Source organism: Cydia strobilella, chromosome 9 (genome assembly GCF_947568885.1).
Source record: "Cydia strobilella chromosome 9, ilCydStro3.1, whole genome shotgun sequence".
Classification (NCBI taxonomy): domain Eukaryota; kingdom Metazoa; phylum Arthropoda; class Insecta; order Lepidoptera; family Tortricidae; genus Cydia; species Cydia strobilella.
Genome location: NC_086049.1, coordinates 1,789,110 through 1,806,662, shown reverse-complemented (window position 1 = coordinate 1,806,662; position 17,553 = coordinate 1,789,110). Strand labels below are relative to the sequence as shown.

The window sequence follows — 17,553 nt, the reverse complement described above, 5'->3', positions numbered from 1 at the left end:
CCCGATGACTGCCAAGACATCCTTATTAGGCATGCCGAGGCTACCGAGCCATGCCGTGCCTTGCTGATAGTGGGTGCCGGGCCTCAGAAGCAGGATAGAAGAAAGTGACCGGCGAAAGGATAGATAGGTATAACAGAAATTTCGATTTTCGTTTTTCGCGGTAGGGCCTCTGGTTGTCAATAATAAAATGTAGTAAATAGCCTAACTAGGTAACTATTTTTTTCAGGTGCCCAGGATATTTCCACTCCGATTGCAAAATCTTGTCAAGATACTTGTTCTACATAGTCATGGAAAACTCAAAATGCCGACAATATCTAACAGAAAAGAGTTTTCATCACGCCTACGGCAAAGGCGCGATACCAGTCTTCGTTGGTCCGTTCTTAGAAGATTGCGAAAGACTATTGCCCCCTAATTCTTTTCTACATATAGACAATTTTAAGACGCCCGAACATTTAGCGTTGGAAATTGATGCTATCAGCAAAAACGCTACTAAATTGCTTTCTTATCACACTTGGAGGAATCATTTTAAAGTCGTTAATGAGCATGGGTACTTCGGAACTATGTCCTCGCAAATGTGCAGAATATGTGAAGCTCTAAATTATAACGAGAGGACGCAAAAAGTTTACGGTGTGTCCGATATCCGAAGGTATTTGGATCCTGAAATACAGTGCCATTGAAAAATATAAGTTATTTTATTCTTCCTATAGATAGGCAAACACCTCAACGATGGATGAGGAATCGATATACTCAAAGAGAATATAATCACTACGTTTTGAATATACTTAGCTGACTATAGAGTCCGTGCGTGTTGGAGGGTCTGCCATATTCTCGTGAGTCGTGACGAATCGAAAGTGAAAACAATTCACGCTTCTATTATAAGTTATAAGCAGGTGCTGCCCCCTACACTTCACTGGCTCTATTTCTCATAGTAGGGTCTGCTATCTAGTGGCTTAAATCTATAAATATAAACTTGACAATGAATAGGGGGCTTCTGTGCTGCCGGCTACAGGTCATGCACTCATGGAACCCTTAAATAATACTGATGAAGCCGATTAAATAATAATCGGTGTTTGAAATAGAAATAATCGATTTATATTAACAGAAATAATCGGGTTTGCTTACTACTAATAATAACCAGAAAAAAAATAGTTTTCTTCTTTTCTTAACCACCAATCTATCTCAAGGTGTGAATGGATAAATAAATAAATAAAAATAAAAATAATATAAATTAATATAAGAACGATCGAGAAATCAGTTCAGTCACGTTCAGTTCAGTTTTTAAACTTAAATGGCTTCAGTCCATTGGGACAATTTAGCCAGTGTCAAGGTATAAGGATATATAATATTCGTAATAATAATATAATATTCGTCTATATTATAATATAGACGAATATTGTACGGTTATAGTTTGACAAGGGACTGTCTCATTTCGGGCGTAGACGGAGAGTCATGCTGTCTTTGTCTTGCACTGGTGCTGGCGCCTAGAAGAAGGGGATGAGTGTAGTTTTTTTGTTTCCATTTACTGACAAGATTTGCTTGACCAACTTAGTACAAGACAGTGTACGGTTATTAGCTCTTTTAAAGCGATAGCAGGACTATACAAGGGCCACGTGGAGCTACTTGGCGTTGACGCCAGAACGGTGGATAAACTCGTATCTAGATTAATTCTTTATTACCCGCCACCACCCCGCCACTTACCCGCACACTTCCACATTATTTTACTGCATAATAGGCTATCAACGTTAGTTGAAACAACGAGCAAAAACAAAAAATCGGCCAAGTGCGAGTCGGACTCGCGCACCAAGGGTTCCATATTTTTTAGTATTTGTTGTTATAGCGGCAACAGAAATACATCATCTGTGAAAATTTCAACTCTCTAGCTATAACGGTTAATGAGATACAGCCTGGTGACAGACAGACAGACTGACAGACGGACATACGGACGGACAGACGGACAGACGGACAGCGGAGTCTTAGTAATACGGTCCCGTTTTTACCCTTTGGGTACGGAACCCTAAAAATTAATCACGACTCGATATCACAAAGATGGCGGTTGACAAGCAACTCCGATCGAGTAATCGATTATTTGTTTCCATACTTGGCATACTTCACTACTTCACTAATTCACTTTTGACATTGACAGTTAACACTTCTTAAGTTCTTGACGGATTGACGATCTTTGATAATTTCCACATGTGATTTTGTGCTTTTTATTGGTCTTTATTAACAGGTTCTGCTGTTATTACTAAGCTCTGGGAATAAAGACACTAAATTTGTTGGGATATAGAATACTTTAACATATACGAGGTAAGTTCAATAAATAACACGCAGACACAACCTATAGGTAATATTTAACCTCAAAATATTAATAAACAAACTTATTTCAGATGCAGAAAACGAAAAGAAAAATCGGGGAAGGCGACACTCCTTCCCCCAAAAAGAAAAAAGTACAGATCACAGAAGATGTGAAGGAAAATAAGTCTGAAATTTCTGAAAAAAAGATAAAGAAACCAAAAAATGCAGAAGCGAAAAAGAATTTAAAAGACGCGTCGAAGAAAGACTTGAAGAATTCTCCTAAGAAAGATTTCAAGACTGGACTTAAGAAAGATTTCAAGACTGGACCTAAGAAAGATTTCAAGACTGGACCTAAGAAAGATTTCAAGGGGCCTAAGAAAGATTTCAAAAAAGGAAAGCCAGGTGATAAATTCAATAAATTTGGCAAAGGCAAGGGTAATTTCGCCAAAGAAGCAAGCAATAAGTTTGGCAAAGATCAGAACAACGGTGAGAAGCCAAAATGGTCGGAGATGAAGAAGGAGAAGAAACAGCTTCGTCTGGTGAGACGTAAGGCTAAGACTTCTGCTGAAGTGTTTGAGATTGCAAACAAGGCTAAGCTGCTTGCTGCCCAGATTCAGAGGTCAGTAGTGTATTTTAAATGGGTTAATTTTGGGGGATATGTTAATGTTTGAGTCTTACAGGAATTTTTTAGAGATTCAGACCATACATTGTTTTAACACTCAATATTCAGGGTTCAAAATTATCCAGATAATTATAGACTTTGATAATTATCCGATAAATATTGGATATTGGAATATTGGTAGTCATTTAGTATTTTATTATTATTTGTATCTCGTTGGATATCACGAGCCTATAAATCCCGGTCTTTTGATAGGCTTGCGTGAGGACATATATCCAACACATAGAGGCCCCTTGGAGAGCTTTAATGTCATATAGAACGCTTTATTATTAATAATTAAATACTAAATTAAGGTAAGTCTGTTTAAACCTCAATTTAGTATTTTATTATAGCCCAAATTTAATATTCACTGTTAGATCTTTGATCATTGAGGTATTTATTATTAGATTTATATGTATAAATGGCTGCCATTTGTAACCATAAAAAATACAATATTTTAATTAGTAATATCACTTTCTAGGAAAGTAGTAAAGCCAGACTTCCGCTTAAGCGCCTGTAAGGAGCTTCACACGCTTCTCAAAGGCCAATACAAAGCCATAGCTCTCACGCACGACCTCACCCGAGTCATCCAAGTACTTCTGAAGCACAGCGAAGAAGACATCAGAAATGAAATAACTGAAGAACTCCTTGATCTCATGGTGCCCATGGTACAGTCGAAGTACGGTCAACATGCCGTGAAAAGAATACTGAAATATGGATCAGATAGTATTCGCCATAAAGTTATCAATAAATTCTTTGGACATATTGTCTCGCTGGCTACGCATATCATTAGTGCGCCTGTGTTGGACTATGCTTATGGTGAGTTTGCAACTAAGAAGGAAAAGGAACATATGCAGCAGGAGTTTTACGGTGATATATATAAAAATGTAAGTTTGCTAATTTTACTCTTCATACTTTTTTGGTCTTTTTTGTCTTAAGTTAACAATATTATCACAATACATTTTAAACCACAACCCACCTTAAAAAAAGAAAATGTTGCGTGAGCGTGTACCTCTCGAGCGACTTCTACGCTACCGTAAATAGATTACTTTTATTTATAACTCTGTTCTCGTGTAAGTGACTTGTATGTCTTTTATAAGAATAAATATTTTTAAACCTGTCCTATATTCATTAGATGCAGAGAATGAAAATGTATTTTTGGGCCGGCATGTAAAACAAGAGTGCAAAATGGCGAGCACTTTTTTTTAATAAATGTATTTAAAAAGGTTAGCTATATTGCTGTAAAATTGTGGTATAAAATTGTATTCATGACCAACACCTACTCTTTATTTTGGGAAGTAATTACACACAAGCAACTATCTGGTATCTGGGTACCACATGTCATTGTAAATACCATGCAGAGTTAGCTTGGTCCGACTAGTTATTTACATTTTGTATACATTAATTTCAGACGAAGGATAACAAGGTGCATACTCTCTGCGACACATACAAGGACAGTCCGGAGATGAAGACAGCCATACTGCAGTCCTGCCAAGCCAACATTCAGAAGATCCTGAACAAGAATCTGCATGACGGAGAGTAAGTATTTCATACGAAGGATAGGGTGCATACCCTCAGCGGCACATACAAGGACAGTCCAAAGATGAAGACAGCCATACTGCAGTCCTGCCAAGCCAACATTCAGAAGATCTTAAACAAGAATCTGCATGACGGAGAGTAAGTATTTCATACGAAGGATAGGGTGCATACCCTCAGCGGCACATACAAGGACAGTCCAAAGATGAAGACAGCCATACTGCAGTCCTGCCAAGCCAACATTCAGAAGATCTTAAACAAGAATCTGCATGACGGAGAGTAAGTATTTCATACGAAGGATAGGGTGCATACCCTCAGCAGTACATACAAGGACAGTCCAAAGATGAAGACAGCCATACTGCAGTCCTGCCAGGCCAACATTCAGAAGATCTTGAACAAGAATCTGCATGACGGAGAGTAAGTATTTCATACGAAGGATAGGGTGCATACCCTCAGCGGCACATACAAGGACAGTCCAGAGATGAAGATAGCGATACTGCAGTCCTGCCAAGCCAACATTCAGAAGATCTTGAACAAGAATCTGCATGATGGAGAGTAAGTATTTCATACGAAGGATAGGGTGCATACCCTCAGCGGTACATACAAGGACAGTCCAGAGATGAAGACAGCCATACTGCAGTCCTGTAAGGCCAACATTCAGAAGATAGATAAGATAGATAGATAAATAATTTATTTGACAGAATGACACACAATTCAAATCAATTCAATTATTTATTTAATTCGAATCATTTTGATCCATATAGTGTTAGTAAATACAACAAAACTTAGAATGAAATAAGGTTAGTGACATGCAATTACAATTCACAAAACACACACATAAATTATAAAATAAAATACAATAACAGCTAGAATAAAATCTAGGCAATCTAGATGCACCATTTCTCAACATCTGTTGCGGCCACGTGTAGACTGTTCCAGTGTTTGAGTAATGGTGCATCTATCTTACCTGCCAACGTTTTCAGGATACTATTGTTACTGCCACACAGTCTCCGCATAAGTGACGCCGATCTGTTGCGTATAATCGCAAAAGTCGTCCGTGTGCTCCTCCGCGAACATTCCGGACGCACTACAGTGACGCGGCAGTCCCATCAGCATCCTGAAAACGTTATTGTACTGTATTCGTAGAGCATTGTACGCTCGCTGCGTATAGCCGGCCCACAGGCTGCAGGTATAAAAAGATTGGCAGAATGCCTTAAACAGTGTCTTTTTCACGTCTTTATTACACCTAGCAAACCTGCGCTAGCATATTTCCGCGCACGGCCAACGCTCTACGCTCCCTCTCTATGTCGAGGTCATCCTTGAGGTCCTCGGTAACCCAGTGACCAAGGTATTTGAACGTTTTAGTGACCTTGAGAAGTTCCCCTCCCAAGGTCACAGGGGGTATTGTTTTGTAAGATTTTCTTCCTGCTTTGAAAACAAGTACCTCGCTCTTTTTCCCATTGTATATATAAACTTACAAACACCATAACAGAAAAAAAAAGATCTTGAACAAGAATCTGCATGGTGGAAAGTAATGTTTCTTATCTATCAATTGTATTATTTACAGGGGCCCTAAAATCAGTACAATGTTTTTTTGTAAACTTGAAAAAAAATTAAACGGGTCACTCAAATTTTAAAGTCGAAAGTAGATTGAATGCTCAAATTAATACTAAAAGAATCCTTACGCGATGGCTTGCATCTATAAATGCCAATAAATGGTCTATGTACAGTATATTCTTTCCACAGATTACTCCACTCCGTGCTCTATGACTACATCCGTGTATGCAGCGACGAGGAACGAACGGAGCTCGTGACAACACTCGCGCCTCTCATAGTGCCGCTCAGTAACTCCCTGCCCGGCGCCAATACCGCCAGCATCTGTGTATGGCAGGGCTCCAACAAGGACAAAAAGGTAGCAAAATACAAAATTTTAACACATACATTATTGTTTAAACCTATAAACCAATAGAACGCATAATGGAAAAGAACAGTATAACATATTAGTAGAGTAAATGTTTCTTTTTTTCAGTAGGCCCTTTTGTTAATAGGAAAGGTTATAATTTTAGCAGTCTAAGGCTCGGTTGCACCTAACTGTTTGTCATTGTTAAAGAGTTCGCTAAATTTTATTGTATGGAAAGTTTCATAGTAAACAACTATGAAACTTTCCATAGAATAAAATTTAGCGAACTTTTCTGTATATCAAAATTAACAATCAATCTACTGAGTTGATTTAATGTATAATGTGTCAATCGATTCGTCTTTTTGGCGAAAGTGACATAGGCTACGTATTTTACTAACGATGAAAACTTAGTAGGATAATAAAACCGGCCAAGTGCGAGTCGGACTCGCGCACGAAGGGTCCCGTACCATTACGGATAAAAACAGCAAAAAAAATCACGTTTGTTGTATAGAAGCCCCACTTAAATATTTATATTATTCTGTTTTTAGTATTTGTTATTATAGCGGCAACATTAATACATCATCTGTGAAAATTTCAACTGTCTAGCTATCACGGTTCATAAGATACAGCCTGGTGACAGACGGACAGCGGAGTCTTAGTAATAGGGTCCCGTTTTTACCCTTTGGGTACGGAACCCTAAAAACTAACCTTTGATTTGTTGTCCCTTACAGACTATACTGAAAGTGGTGAAAGAGCACGCCATGGCCCTAGCCAAGCACAAAACTGGCTACCGTCTGCTGCTGACCATCTTTGATGCCGTGGACGACACGGTTCTGGTGCGGAAGGCTATAGTGTCAGCCCTGGAGCCCCATATTCACGAGTTGGCGAAGGACCATTGGGGAAACATGGTAAGTTTTCCATTTAAAAAAAAAACAGTTTTTACCTTCGCTTTTTATGTTGCAAAATAATTTCTAAGCGTAGGCAACCCTAGCGTTGTTTAGTGCGTGCGGTCAATGACCTGCGCGTTGAAGATCGGTCCATTGTATTAATGTGTAGGTATTTAAAGCGGAAAGTATTTGCTTTTTGAACGAGAGAAGTCTGAGCGTAAGAACTTAATACAATTTGCTGGTTCAGAAGCCCGTAGTGAGCCTAGACCCTCATTTTTCAAGAACCACTCAGGTAACACAATACTTTGTAAAAATGTGTTTGTATAAAAAAAATCATAACGAAAGGCAAAGCGTGAAACGAGTAATAACTAGTTATAATGCTGTTCCCAGATTCAGATTATTAGATTTTATATGGGAAATATCAATTTAAATTTATCAACTCCTTTTAGTAACAAGACTAGATTTTCGAGATGACACCCGTCTAACCCAACCCAACCCATTTTCTGCTCTGGGTTAGATGGCTGGCGTTTTCGTAAAAACCGGTGCCTGCGACAATAGGGGCCACTCTGTCCAGAGTTCCTTTTCATGGTGCAACCAGGAAAAAATATAGTAACGTTTGCTTGCAGACGCTCCACTGGCTAGTGAAGCCCAAGGACCCGGGCGCGTTCCACCCGAGCCTGATCAAGTTCCTCGAAGAAGGTTTCCAGAGCGGCACATCCAAGAAAGACGCCGCCATTCGTGTCGCGGAGTTACGCGAAGCCATCTTGCCGGCGCTTGTGAAAGACATTGGTTCCGATCCCGAGTTCTGGGTCAGCGAGAAGACTATAATGCTGTTAGCTGTGGCTGTGCTTTCCATAGGTGAGTTTTGTGGATTAGTTCCGTAATTTATTTCTAGATGGCGCTTCTCTAATGACGGTTAAATCTCAAGAAAGATGCCGCCTTCGCCATACGTGTCGCAGAGTTACGGGAAGTCATCTTGCCTGGCGCTTGTAAAAGATATCGGTTCTGATCCAAAGTTCTGGGTCAGCGAGAAGACTATAATGCTGTTAGCTGTGCCTGTGCTTTCAATAGGTGAGGATTAGTTTCTTAATATATCCCTAGATGGCGCTGCCTCGCTGGCGGAAATGCTACATCGCGCTAACATTGCGTTCTTCTATCTAGCCCTTTTATTCTGAGCTAGAGTACGCTACGGGACATTGCGTTCTTACGATGTGAAATAGATGTGTAGTTTTATATTAAATATATTAATAACGGGTCACTCACGTATTTTAAGTCGAAAAACGCTCGACATGTTTCACTCCGTACCGAGGAGTGTCATCAGGAGCTTGCGTCGACGGTGACGGACCGGCGCAGACTGCGGGCCGCAGCCCTCCGCGCCCGATGACTCGGCGCGGGCGCCGGTGGCGGCAGGGGGGGCGAGAAACTACCCTCGTTTACGGCATTATTGTCAAATGATGGGTTGCACACAACACTCACTACGTCATTCGCTAATGGTTCGTCCACACTGTCCACCGACGTAGTACCCAAAACGGTTTTCCAGCTCGGAGGCACTGACCAACCACAATCACGGTTAAAATTCGGATGACGACTAATTTCGATAGCCTCCCGTACTTTTCGCTGAATCACAAACTTTTCTTTCGCCAGCACGGTTACCTTATCGAAACGTATATAGTGAGTCGAATCCGAATCCAATACGTGTTCCGTCACCGCAGAGCCCCGGCTATCCCTGTTCTTCATACTACGTATGTGCTCGGACAATCTGGTGGAAATGTTTATGTGGTGTGTAGTTTTATAGGTGGGTGAAGTGTTTTATCGGGTTTATAAGCTTGTTTTGTGTGTCGTTATTCGAATCTGGAATCAGGTCCAGTGTGTGGAATGGTGTCCTAAACTACTCTTTATTTTCAGAATCCAAGGAAGACATCGTATCAGGGCTGGCGGACGTGATCTGCCGCCCGGACTGGGCCGTCGGCGCCGGACTGGCCATAGAGGACGCCGGCATGCACATGTGCTTGAAGAAGCTGGCCGCGCTGGACCAGGCCAAGGATGGCGGTTCATTGGGGGAGGCGGTGTGCGGCCGGCTTAATGAAGATACAGTTAGTATACCACTATGAGTTGGCAGTTTGTCCAGAATCCGTCTGGCCAAAAGCGAATTGCTGTCGTTTTTTTTGAATACCCGACGCAGAAAAGAGGGGTGCTGACCGCTGTGCTGTGTATGTCTGTGGCAGCACCTACGTTACAAGGACATGCTTAAACGTCGCCTAACTGCCTGCGGTATACCACCTGACAAATGGGAGGAGTATGCTTCTCAGCGGCCAGAATGGCGTTCTCGTGTTAAGATGAGCGTAAAGAACTTTGAAGACGCTCGTCTCATTGAACTTGATAATACGTAGTCCCGGCCGAAACCCTCCTATAATTACACTTACAATGTTTCTGGTCAGCTTTACAGCGATAGTTTTAAAAATAAGTTCGGCTTTACCAGCCATGTCAGAGCTCACGCTCGTAATTAGCTAGGGTCGCCGTTGCCAATTACGGCATGGATAGCTATATATGTCTGTGGCACCGGAGCTCTTAGACGGGAAAACCGATTTAGATGCCTTTTCTTATTTGAAAGCATGTTTTCTAGCGCTGGTTTTTATATATATTTTATCAAAATCGGTTCATCCGTTTCATTGCGTTGGGGTTTTTTAATTTTTGCCACATGTCGTATTATCGAAAATGTTTGTCAAAATGGTTCTTGAATTGACTCTTAAACTAGATTCCCCCTTTTTATTTTGTCGTGTTTTTACTAACATAGGTACACAATATTCCAGATCAAAGTGTGGTTGCCCACCAACCGCGGCTGCTTCTTCCTCTTGAAGCTGATCGAGAGCAACCGGCCAGAAGTAGCCAGCAAGATCAAGAAGACACTCAAGCCACACGTGGAACTTTTGAAGAAACAGAAGACAGAAGGAGCCAAGCTGCTGTTACAGAATGTTCAGAGTAAATAAATAAGTCTGGTTTATCTAATTGTTTTATTTTAGTCTAAACACACTAAGTTTGCACATTGATATATATGGCCATATATATTTCACATAAAATTTAGTGTAGTTGTACCAGGGGGGTGTCACTGCGCAGTTTAGGTATATTTGGCCGGCGCACCGCCCGGGCAGGTGTATGTCAGTGGGCTGCCGCTCGGCTCGCACGATAGTCGTGTCACGTGGCGCTCGCGCAAAATTGAAAATACGCAATGGCTTCGAAACCTAAATCGCGATCTAAACTGTATAAAAGATAATGTTCTGTTTACGGATGTCTGAATAAACGGAAGAACAAGGAAGCAGAAAAAACATATTTTTTAAATTCCGGACTATATTGACCGACATATTTTCAAAGGAATAAGTACTTCTGTGGCATACCTACTTCCGTGAGAATCAGACATACTATCTCCGGCTAAAATTTTTATTTTTACAGAATCAACGTTTGTGATTCCCACATATTTATCTTAAAAATAATAAATCAGTAGGTATAGGTACAAAAACTTGTAAAGTGACAACCCCGTGCCGACACTCGCAGCTCGGTCATAAAACTGCGGCGCGCAAAGAAGATTCACGGTTCGTGCGCGGTTATAAGTTTCAATTTTAACTTATCTATAGTGAAAGAGCGGTATTCTCTTAATACAAGTATTTACAATACTTAAAAAGAGATACTAGCCCAATTACCGAAACATTGTATGCTACCAAATAAATAATTTTAATTTTTTAATTAAATTTAATTTTGCTTGCAGGCGGCGAGTGTAGGTATAATTTTATACCTAAATCTGGCTTTTGTGAAGGAGTGAATTTTCTGTACGGTAGTACTATTAGTTATTCTGTGGTTGTACTCTAAGAGTTAATAGAAATGACATTGATTATTAAGAGTCGCCGGCAAGCTCGGCCGAATTTCACCTTCCCATACAAACGGAGTTTCGTTCTCCTTTTAAAACTACGTGTTGTAATGAAACTACTATTTTTTTTATGGTATCTGAAGCTACATAAACAGACCTAGATATACATTATCCTGTTAGAAGTACAAAGTTTCAGAGCAATCTAGCTAGTCGTTTTAAAATGAGAGCGTAACTACGTTTGTATGGAGAACCGAGCTTGCCGGGGACTCTTAACCCTTTGAATGTTATAACGTCTAAAGTAGTGAGTAAAGCACACAGCGCTAAAAACGCTTGTAAGTGTTATAGTGTACACTGTCAAAGTAACGATCATGCACTTGCGCCCATGATGTTGGCGTGTGATTGACGTTTTTATTTGGCGTTAAAAGGGGTATATCACATGAATTTACTAAGTACTCCAAGTTCACCATATTTTTTTATCTTTATTATATCAACCATAACTTTGTTGAAAATTAGAGGTTGTGTCAAATAGTTTATAATATAATCCTACTTATTATAATTTCGATCACTTCTATTGACCTTTATTTTATATAAATATGACACAAGGCCCCCAATCACATCACATGATTGATGATAATGATAATGATAACTGCAAAAAAATCTCACACTGAAAAAGAGCAATTTATCTTTCTAGTAATTATTCATGATATATAAAGCACGAGGTTTAAACAAATTTTGCCACCGAGATTTTTCACCACACAAACACAAGGAAAATACTAACTGTAAAATATGGGTCTCTATTGTTTGACATAATTATTGAGAGTCATAATGTAATGATTGTCATATTATCATTAGTCATAATTTGGTTTTTCTCAGAAACGCGTAACTTTTCATGATTGCCATAAAACTAACCAAACCTAACCTATCTATAGGATAACCCGAGGAAAATCCTGAAAGTTAACGGTTTCAGAATTATGACTAATGATAATATGACAATCATTACATTATGACTTTCAATAATGATGTCAAACAAAGGGACCCCGTAAAATATCTAACAAAATCAAAGCAAATCAATTCAAAATTAATGTTAGTAAAAATATTTATCATTCAAAATCATCATTTAAAAGTCAATTCTACCAGCCAATATAAGGAAACAACTCAAAATTTGTGATTACTTTGCGCACATGTGGGTAAAACGCAACTTTCTCATAAGTTTTTGAACAATCAAGAGAGCCTTTACCAGCTGGTGCGGTAAAAATACATTTACTACCTATGGCAATTATTCCACGAGAATGTCCCTTACGAAACACCGTTCTTCTAGTAGTTCTGAAAAGGCTGTGAAAATGATGTTGGGTCTGGTTTTCATGACTTTGCTAACAAATTGCCAGTATATTCTCGAGCTTTACGGATTTGATTGAATTAGCTGCCATACAAGGCAAAAGCATTTTGTAAGGGACATTCTCGCGGAATGACCTATTGTCTGATTGTCAGCGATAAACAAGCGGTCTGCTATTTTCTCGTTCATCCCCGTTGATCCCCGCTGGTCAGATTGCCCATCTTATATTAAATCTACTAACTAATCACATCAGGATTTAATCCACACCTTGCCTATAGGCTGGTCGGCAGCTTTCTCTACCACTTGCAACACTTTCTCCAGAATCTCCTTTTGAATTTCTTCTATTGATCTGAAAATCATAGACACGATTTAGGTATTTAGAATTAAGAGCCTAAGGGCCTAAGCCTAATTTCAAATATTTTTACACAATTTTGAATTGTGGCTGAATGCCGATGGGTCTGTGCCTTCGATGCCTAAACTGCCAAAAAATTTCAAAATGGCGGCCGAATGTTTGAAATGTCACTCTTTGCAAGTGTAATGAAAAACATTGTGTGTAACTCCGGGAAGAATATTGTTACTCGAGTCTTTAGTTCACTCCAGCCTGCGGCTGTCGTGAATATATAGACCCTCGTACGATGTGTCACTTACCCCCCACGTTGTACAATGTACTATAGTAAAAATAGGTTATAACTATAACTACCTTCTTGCATCTAACACCTCCCAGTCATCTTCTTTTAGCTGGTGATACATTTCTGCCACCTTCTTTTGGAAGCTTAAAACCTCGTACCTATAAAATAATAAGAAATTACATAATGATGAAACTATTTTCGACATATTTATTGACTGTAGATTTGGAATTTGGATGGCAATGGTGGCATTCTAACAGAAATGCGAAAACTGCATCAAAACTCTATAGAGACTGTGTGTGTTTGAGGGTTCTGGTTCTGCTTGTTAAAAAAAAATAAGTATCCAGTTATGCAATCATGCAATTCTTACCTTTCGTTTCCGAAGCCATTTCTCTGCTCTATGCTCTCAATGGGCATGGTCAGGAAGAACACTAGGTCTGGCTTGGGCAGGCCCATGTCGGGGGCTTTGCAGAAGTTTATGTCGAGACCTAACAAAAAAATTGCAGAATTAGTAACAAATTGAGCCATGTAAAGCTTTTATAAATAGGGGGATAAGTTATCAAAGATACAAATACCTATCTTAGAATAATACCACAGAATAAATAATAGTACTACCGTACAGAAAGGAAACTTCCTACAAAACCGAAGTTTGATAGTGGTTGAGGGTCGAATCATAATGTCCCTTTCTAATATATGGCACTATCCCTTTCGGCTATTTAGGGTTGTCAAAATTCAGGTCATTATCTTATCTGTGGTCGTGCACGCAAAGGGACGTCAAGTTGTGCCAACCCTAATAATTGCTGGGAGCAATGCTAAGCCGAACGGAGCCGGGTTTGCCCGAAGCGAGGAGTTTTGCACCCCTGATAGTACTTACTAAAATCATAATCTGACATTTAAATCAATGGTAGTAATCAGGTATATGGTATATAGCAATAGCATACAGATACAAACATGTATGTATACACCACTCTATGTCTGTATCTTTAGGTATTTAAAAGAATGTAAACAAACCACAATAGATCCCTATTGTTGTTGACAATTTTTTAGAACTGTTTTCATTTTATAGATAGACACGTAATTATTGCAAAAAAAAAACCAAATTTCTCCATAATTTTTTAATAAAAAATCGAATAATTAGTTTAGTGTTTAAATATCGCGCAAAAACGCTCCAAGCTGTCACGTGATCTTGATGATGTGATAAACAAACTGCTGCCAGTGCCACCTCTGGCACTGACCTGGTGGTCCTCACCACCAGGTTTGACAACTTGTCTGTGCGTGTTTCTCACACCGTGACGTCACGCGCTCCGATTTGCGTTTGCAGTACTTTTAAATTTACTTTTAAATTATTTTTTATTAATTTATTACATATTTACACTTACAAAATATGATTTTCAGCATTCTAATATTCCATGCTATGGTAAAAGTAAAAACATAACATTTTATATATTCGCGACTCGTGTCAACATCCCTATTAGGTATTTTATTGGGCAACGAGCACACTAATTTTAAAAACACATGCATTGTTTACATTTATTTAACTACCTAAAGATACAGACTATAGGTTTAGCAATTCAAATGGGGAAGTGAAAGGCAATTTTGAATGCAACTTCTGTAGTTTCTGTACTTATAAAATTCAACAGTTAATAGCCGCGTACTGACTGAGCGAGCAGCCTCGCGAAGCAGCCTCGGACGTTTGCCGCGCGAGGCAGCCTCGATCAGTAGGATTTGTTGCACTAGGCTGCCACGCGCGGCAAAGCCGAGCCACGGTGAGGCTGAGCCAACATCGAGCGCTTAGTCACACAGAGACCGCCCGTGTCATAAGGCCGTTCATTCGAAAAGCTATTCCCACCACTGCCTTTCTAATAATTCTACGGCTTGTAAAAAAAAGAAAACGGAAATATATTCATTTCCTGGCTTATATTTCTCCGCGCATCTTCTCTTAGTCCTTTATTAGTATAATCGGGACATTTCGCATCCCATAATCGTCTATATTCACCGCATAGTTGTATTAATTTAAGGCACTGTTCTTTGTCCATGACGCTAACATGCGACGAACAAGCGAGGAAAAACACAACCGTCTTAAGTGAGTGCGGCAAACGTACTGAGGCGCCTTTGAGCATGGACAAAAACCGACAACGCGCGGCTCGGGCCGAGGCGCGCCGCACGCGCTCGCCTCGGGCGAGGCACGTCCTGGGTGACCGAGGATTTTCCTCGTGAGGCTGCCTCGCGAGGTTCCTCGCTCAGTCAGTACGCGGCTAATAATGACACTCCCTTACTTTATTTGAGGAATGTCATGACATTACTACACATTGTCATTGCAAATTCCATGCAGTTAGCGTGGTCCAACTTTAGCAGTTTCATACCTTTAGCAGCAGAAAATGCTACTCCCGAGTAACAATATCGGTCCACAATGATGCTGGTGCCTTCCTCAAGGGTCTTGATGATCTCACCGGCTCTCTCCCAGCGGTTGGCTGAGAACAGCAGGTGGATGGCTTCATCTGACAGCTCTTTCTGAAATTTTGGTTGTTAAAAATAAGTGGATGCTTGACCAGGTGAAATGGTTGCACTTTTATTGCGCATTATTATTATTATTATTTAACTTTATCCCACATTAGTGGTCCCCAAGGGTATAAGCCTCCTCCATCTGTCTCCACCTCTCTTTGTCGGTGGCAACATCCATCCATTTCTTTCCTGCAGCCTGTATGATGTCATCAAAATGTCTTTGAAACAACGTTGTACCATACAACCACTCAATAATAACCATAGACCTAGCATTACATAGATGAGCTATACGCGTGTGCCCATGAGGGACAGAACATATGCAATGCGACAATATTGGTCGAGTAGATTTGTAGCCCACCATAAACCATACTAAATTTACGGTGGGGAATAAAAAAATGTGAGACTGTTACAAGGACAAACAATAACAGCGCTTTCTCTGCTACTCCTACTAAAACTAAAAGATATATAAGACTATCCCATGCTGTCATTTCCCCCCACCCCTCATGCCCGATCCAGTTATACTAGATATTTATTTATATTTATTCAACATTACATGTCATCTGCATTACAAAAGATGTTAGTTACAGGTAGTTGGTACATGACACCCTGATAGGGCACAAAATGCTAACAGATAGATAGGTACATTAGGTACTTACAATTCTAGCGAAAATCAAAATAATTAATATAATTTAAAGCTAAGATAGTTCATGCAAAGCAAAGGTATGTCAAAACAATATTAATTAAATTAAGAAGTATACAATGCAATGTCATAATCTGTTATTATAATTATTTTTAACATTTACATAATCATATTCATTCCTACTATATTTAACTTAACGGATTCCATTTCAACAAAGTGTCATCATTTAAAAATTTGTCAATTGAATAGTAAGACTTATCGGTGAGCAGCATTTCCAACTTATTTTTAAATATTTTGTCATTACTTTCCTGTTTCAATATTTCGGGTAGTTTGTTTGCTATGATGACGCATCTACAGTAAGGACCGTTTCTGTACATAGCTAGTTTCGAGATTGGTAAGAAGTACTGGATTTTATTTTGATTAGGATTAAGTCTGTAAAAATTTGAATAATTTAACCAAAGAATAGACTTAATTTTGGGCCATACGTTTTGGGACCACAGTTAGATGGTTTGCCACCAGTTACAGTTTGGTTGGCTGTGGGCACATAGACCTTAAAAATAGAATATCATATTATACTCATTATAGTGATGATTGATGATTCAGAGGCTTACCTTGGACATAAGATAATTATTGATAACTTTCCCAATCTCAGTTTGTCTTGCTGGAAAATTGGTGTACTCTGCTTTTATTTGCTTCTTCAGCAGGCCTTCCACTGTTCAAAATAAACATATTTAGAAGATTACGATTCCGAGGTCAATAAACAACACCATATGTTATTTTCAACTTATAAATACGATGAAAATACGTATCAATATGATATATTTCAATAGAAAACTTTGAATACCAACCAAGTGCTTTGCATTGCGTAGATTTCCCCGTTCGATCAAGTCCTTCAATAACAATCAAAGCTCCTCTCTTCATGGCTGCCTTTACTAGGTAAGGAAAGTAGAAAGTAGATAGTATGTACACTAGGTATACAAGCGTTCACTGTAGGAAACTTTAAACTAAGACTATCGGGATAAGGGTTATCAACTTAACTGCACATTAAGATAAGACAAATTCAATACCTAACCAATAGGCCTAGGAGCAACCTAAAATCCTGAAAAAAGTTGCGCCAAAATGTAAATACCACAATGTTACACCGGCACATCGGCACATCAAACATCAATCCAACGGCTGTCATCGAAACTACGAAATTAATCTCTATGACACATATATTAAAGACTATTTTCGCTTAAATAAATTGATTAGGATAACGGCATTTTTATCAGTACCTCGAATGGTCTTTGAATTTTTTTTTTCATATGGCAACAATTA

The 17,553-nt window shown here is 39.3% G+C and overlaps 2 protein-coding genes across 3 annotated transcripts; one reads left to right on the top strand and one right to left on the bottom strand.

The window, feature by feature from the left end:
• The first annotated feature begins 627 nt into the window (after positions 1-627).
• Positions 628-10,277, top strand: LOC134744056 (protein penguin). Of its 2 annotated transcripts, none has more exons than XM_063677718.1 (9): positions 628-646; positions 2,388-2,914; positions 3,435-3,840; positions 4,365-4,492; positions 6,236-6,401; positions 7,121-7,297; positions 7,903-8,134; positions 9,182-9,369; positions 10,087-10,277. In XM_063677718.1, the coding sequence occupies exons 2-9, from the start codon at positions 2,388-2,390 to the stop codon at positions 10,261-10,263; spliced, it is 2,001 nt and encodes a 666-aa protein (XP_063533788.1). In that variant the 5' UTR covers positions 628-646; the 3' UTR covers positions 10,264-10,277. The 2 variants fall into 2 exon arrangements, with proteins under 2 accessions (XP_063533788.1, XP_063533787.1); XM_063677717.1 differs by lacking the exon at positions 628-646 and adding an exon at positions 2,147-2,307.
• Positions 10,278-12,671: 2,394 nt separating this feature from the next.
• LOC134743859 (thymidylate kinase) lies at positions 12,672-17,355 on the bottom strand. Its single transcript, XM_063677486.1, has 7 exons — positions 17,304-17,355; positions 17,085-17,168; positions 16,848-16,948; positions 15,458-15,605; positions 13,465-13,582; positions 13,169-13,255; positions 12,672-12,817 (listed from the first exon to the last, which is right to left on the bottom strand). The coding sequence occupies exons 2-7, from the start codon at positions 17,155-17,157 to the stop codon at positions 12,718-12,720; spliced, it is 627 nt and encodes a 208-aa protein (XP_063533556.1). The 5' UTR covers positions 17,158-17,168; positions 17,304-17,355; the 3' UTR covers positions 12,672-12,717.
• Positions 17,356-17,553: the final 198 nt, after the last annotated feature.

Excerpts from the sequence above, each read along its gene's own strand:
- LOC134743859 (XM_063677486.1), bottom strand. The coding sequence starts at position 17,157 with ATGAAGAGAGGAGCTTTGATTGTTATTGAAGGACTTGATCGAACGGGG. Across the intron at positions 13,583-15,457 it reads AGCATTTTCTGCTGCTAAAG|GTCTCGACATAAACTTCTGC; the intron begins GTATGAAACTGC and ends TTTTTTTGTTAG. Across the intron at positions 13,256-13,464 it reads AATGGCTTCGGAAACGAAAG|GTACGAGGTTTTAAGCTTCC; the intron begins GTAAGAATTGCA and ends ATTATTTTATAG.
- LOC134744056 (XM_063677718.1), top strand. The coding sequence starts at position 2,388 with ATGCAGAAAACGAAAAGAAAAATCGGGGAAGGCGACACTCCTTCCCCC. Across the intron at positions 4,493-6,235 it reads AAGAATCTGCATGACGGAGA|ATTACTCCACTCCGTGCTCT; the intron begins GTAAGTATTTCA and ends TTCTTTCCACAG. Across the intron at positions 8,135-9,181 it reads TGTGGCTGTGCTTTCCATAG|AATCCAAGGAAGACATCGTA; the intron begins GTGAGTTTTGTG and ends CTTTATTTTCAG.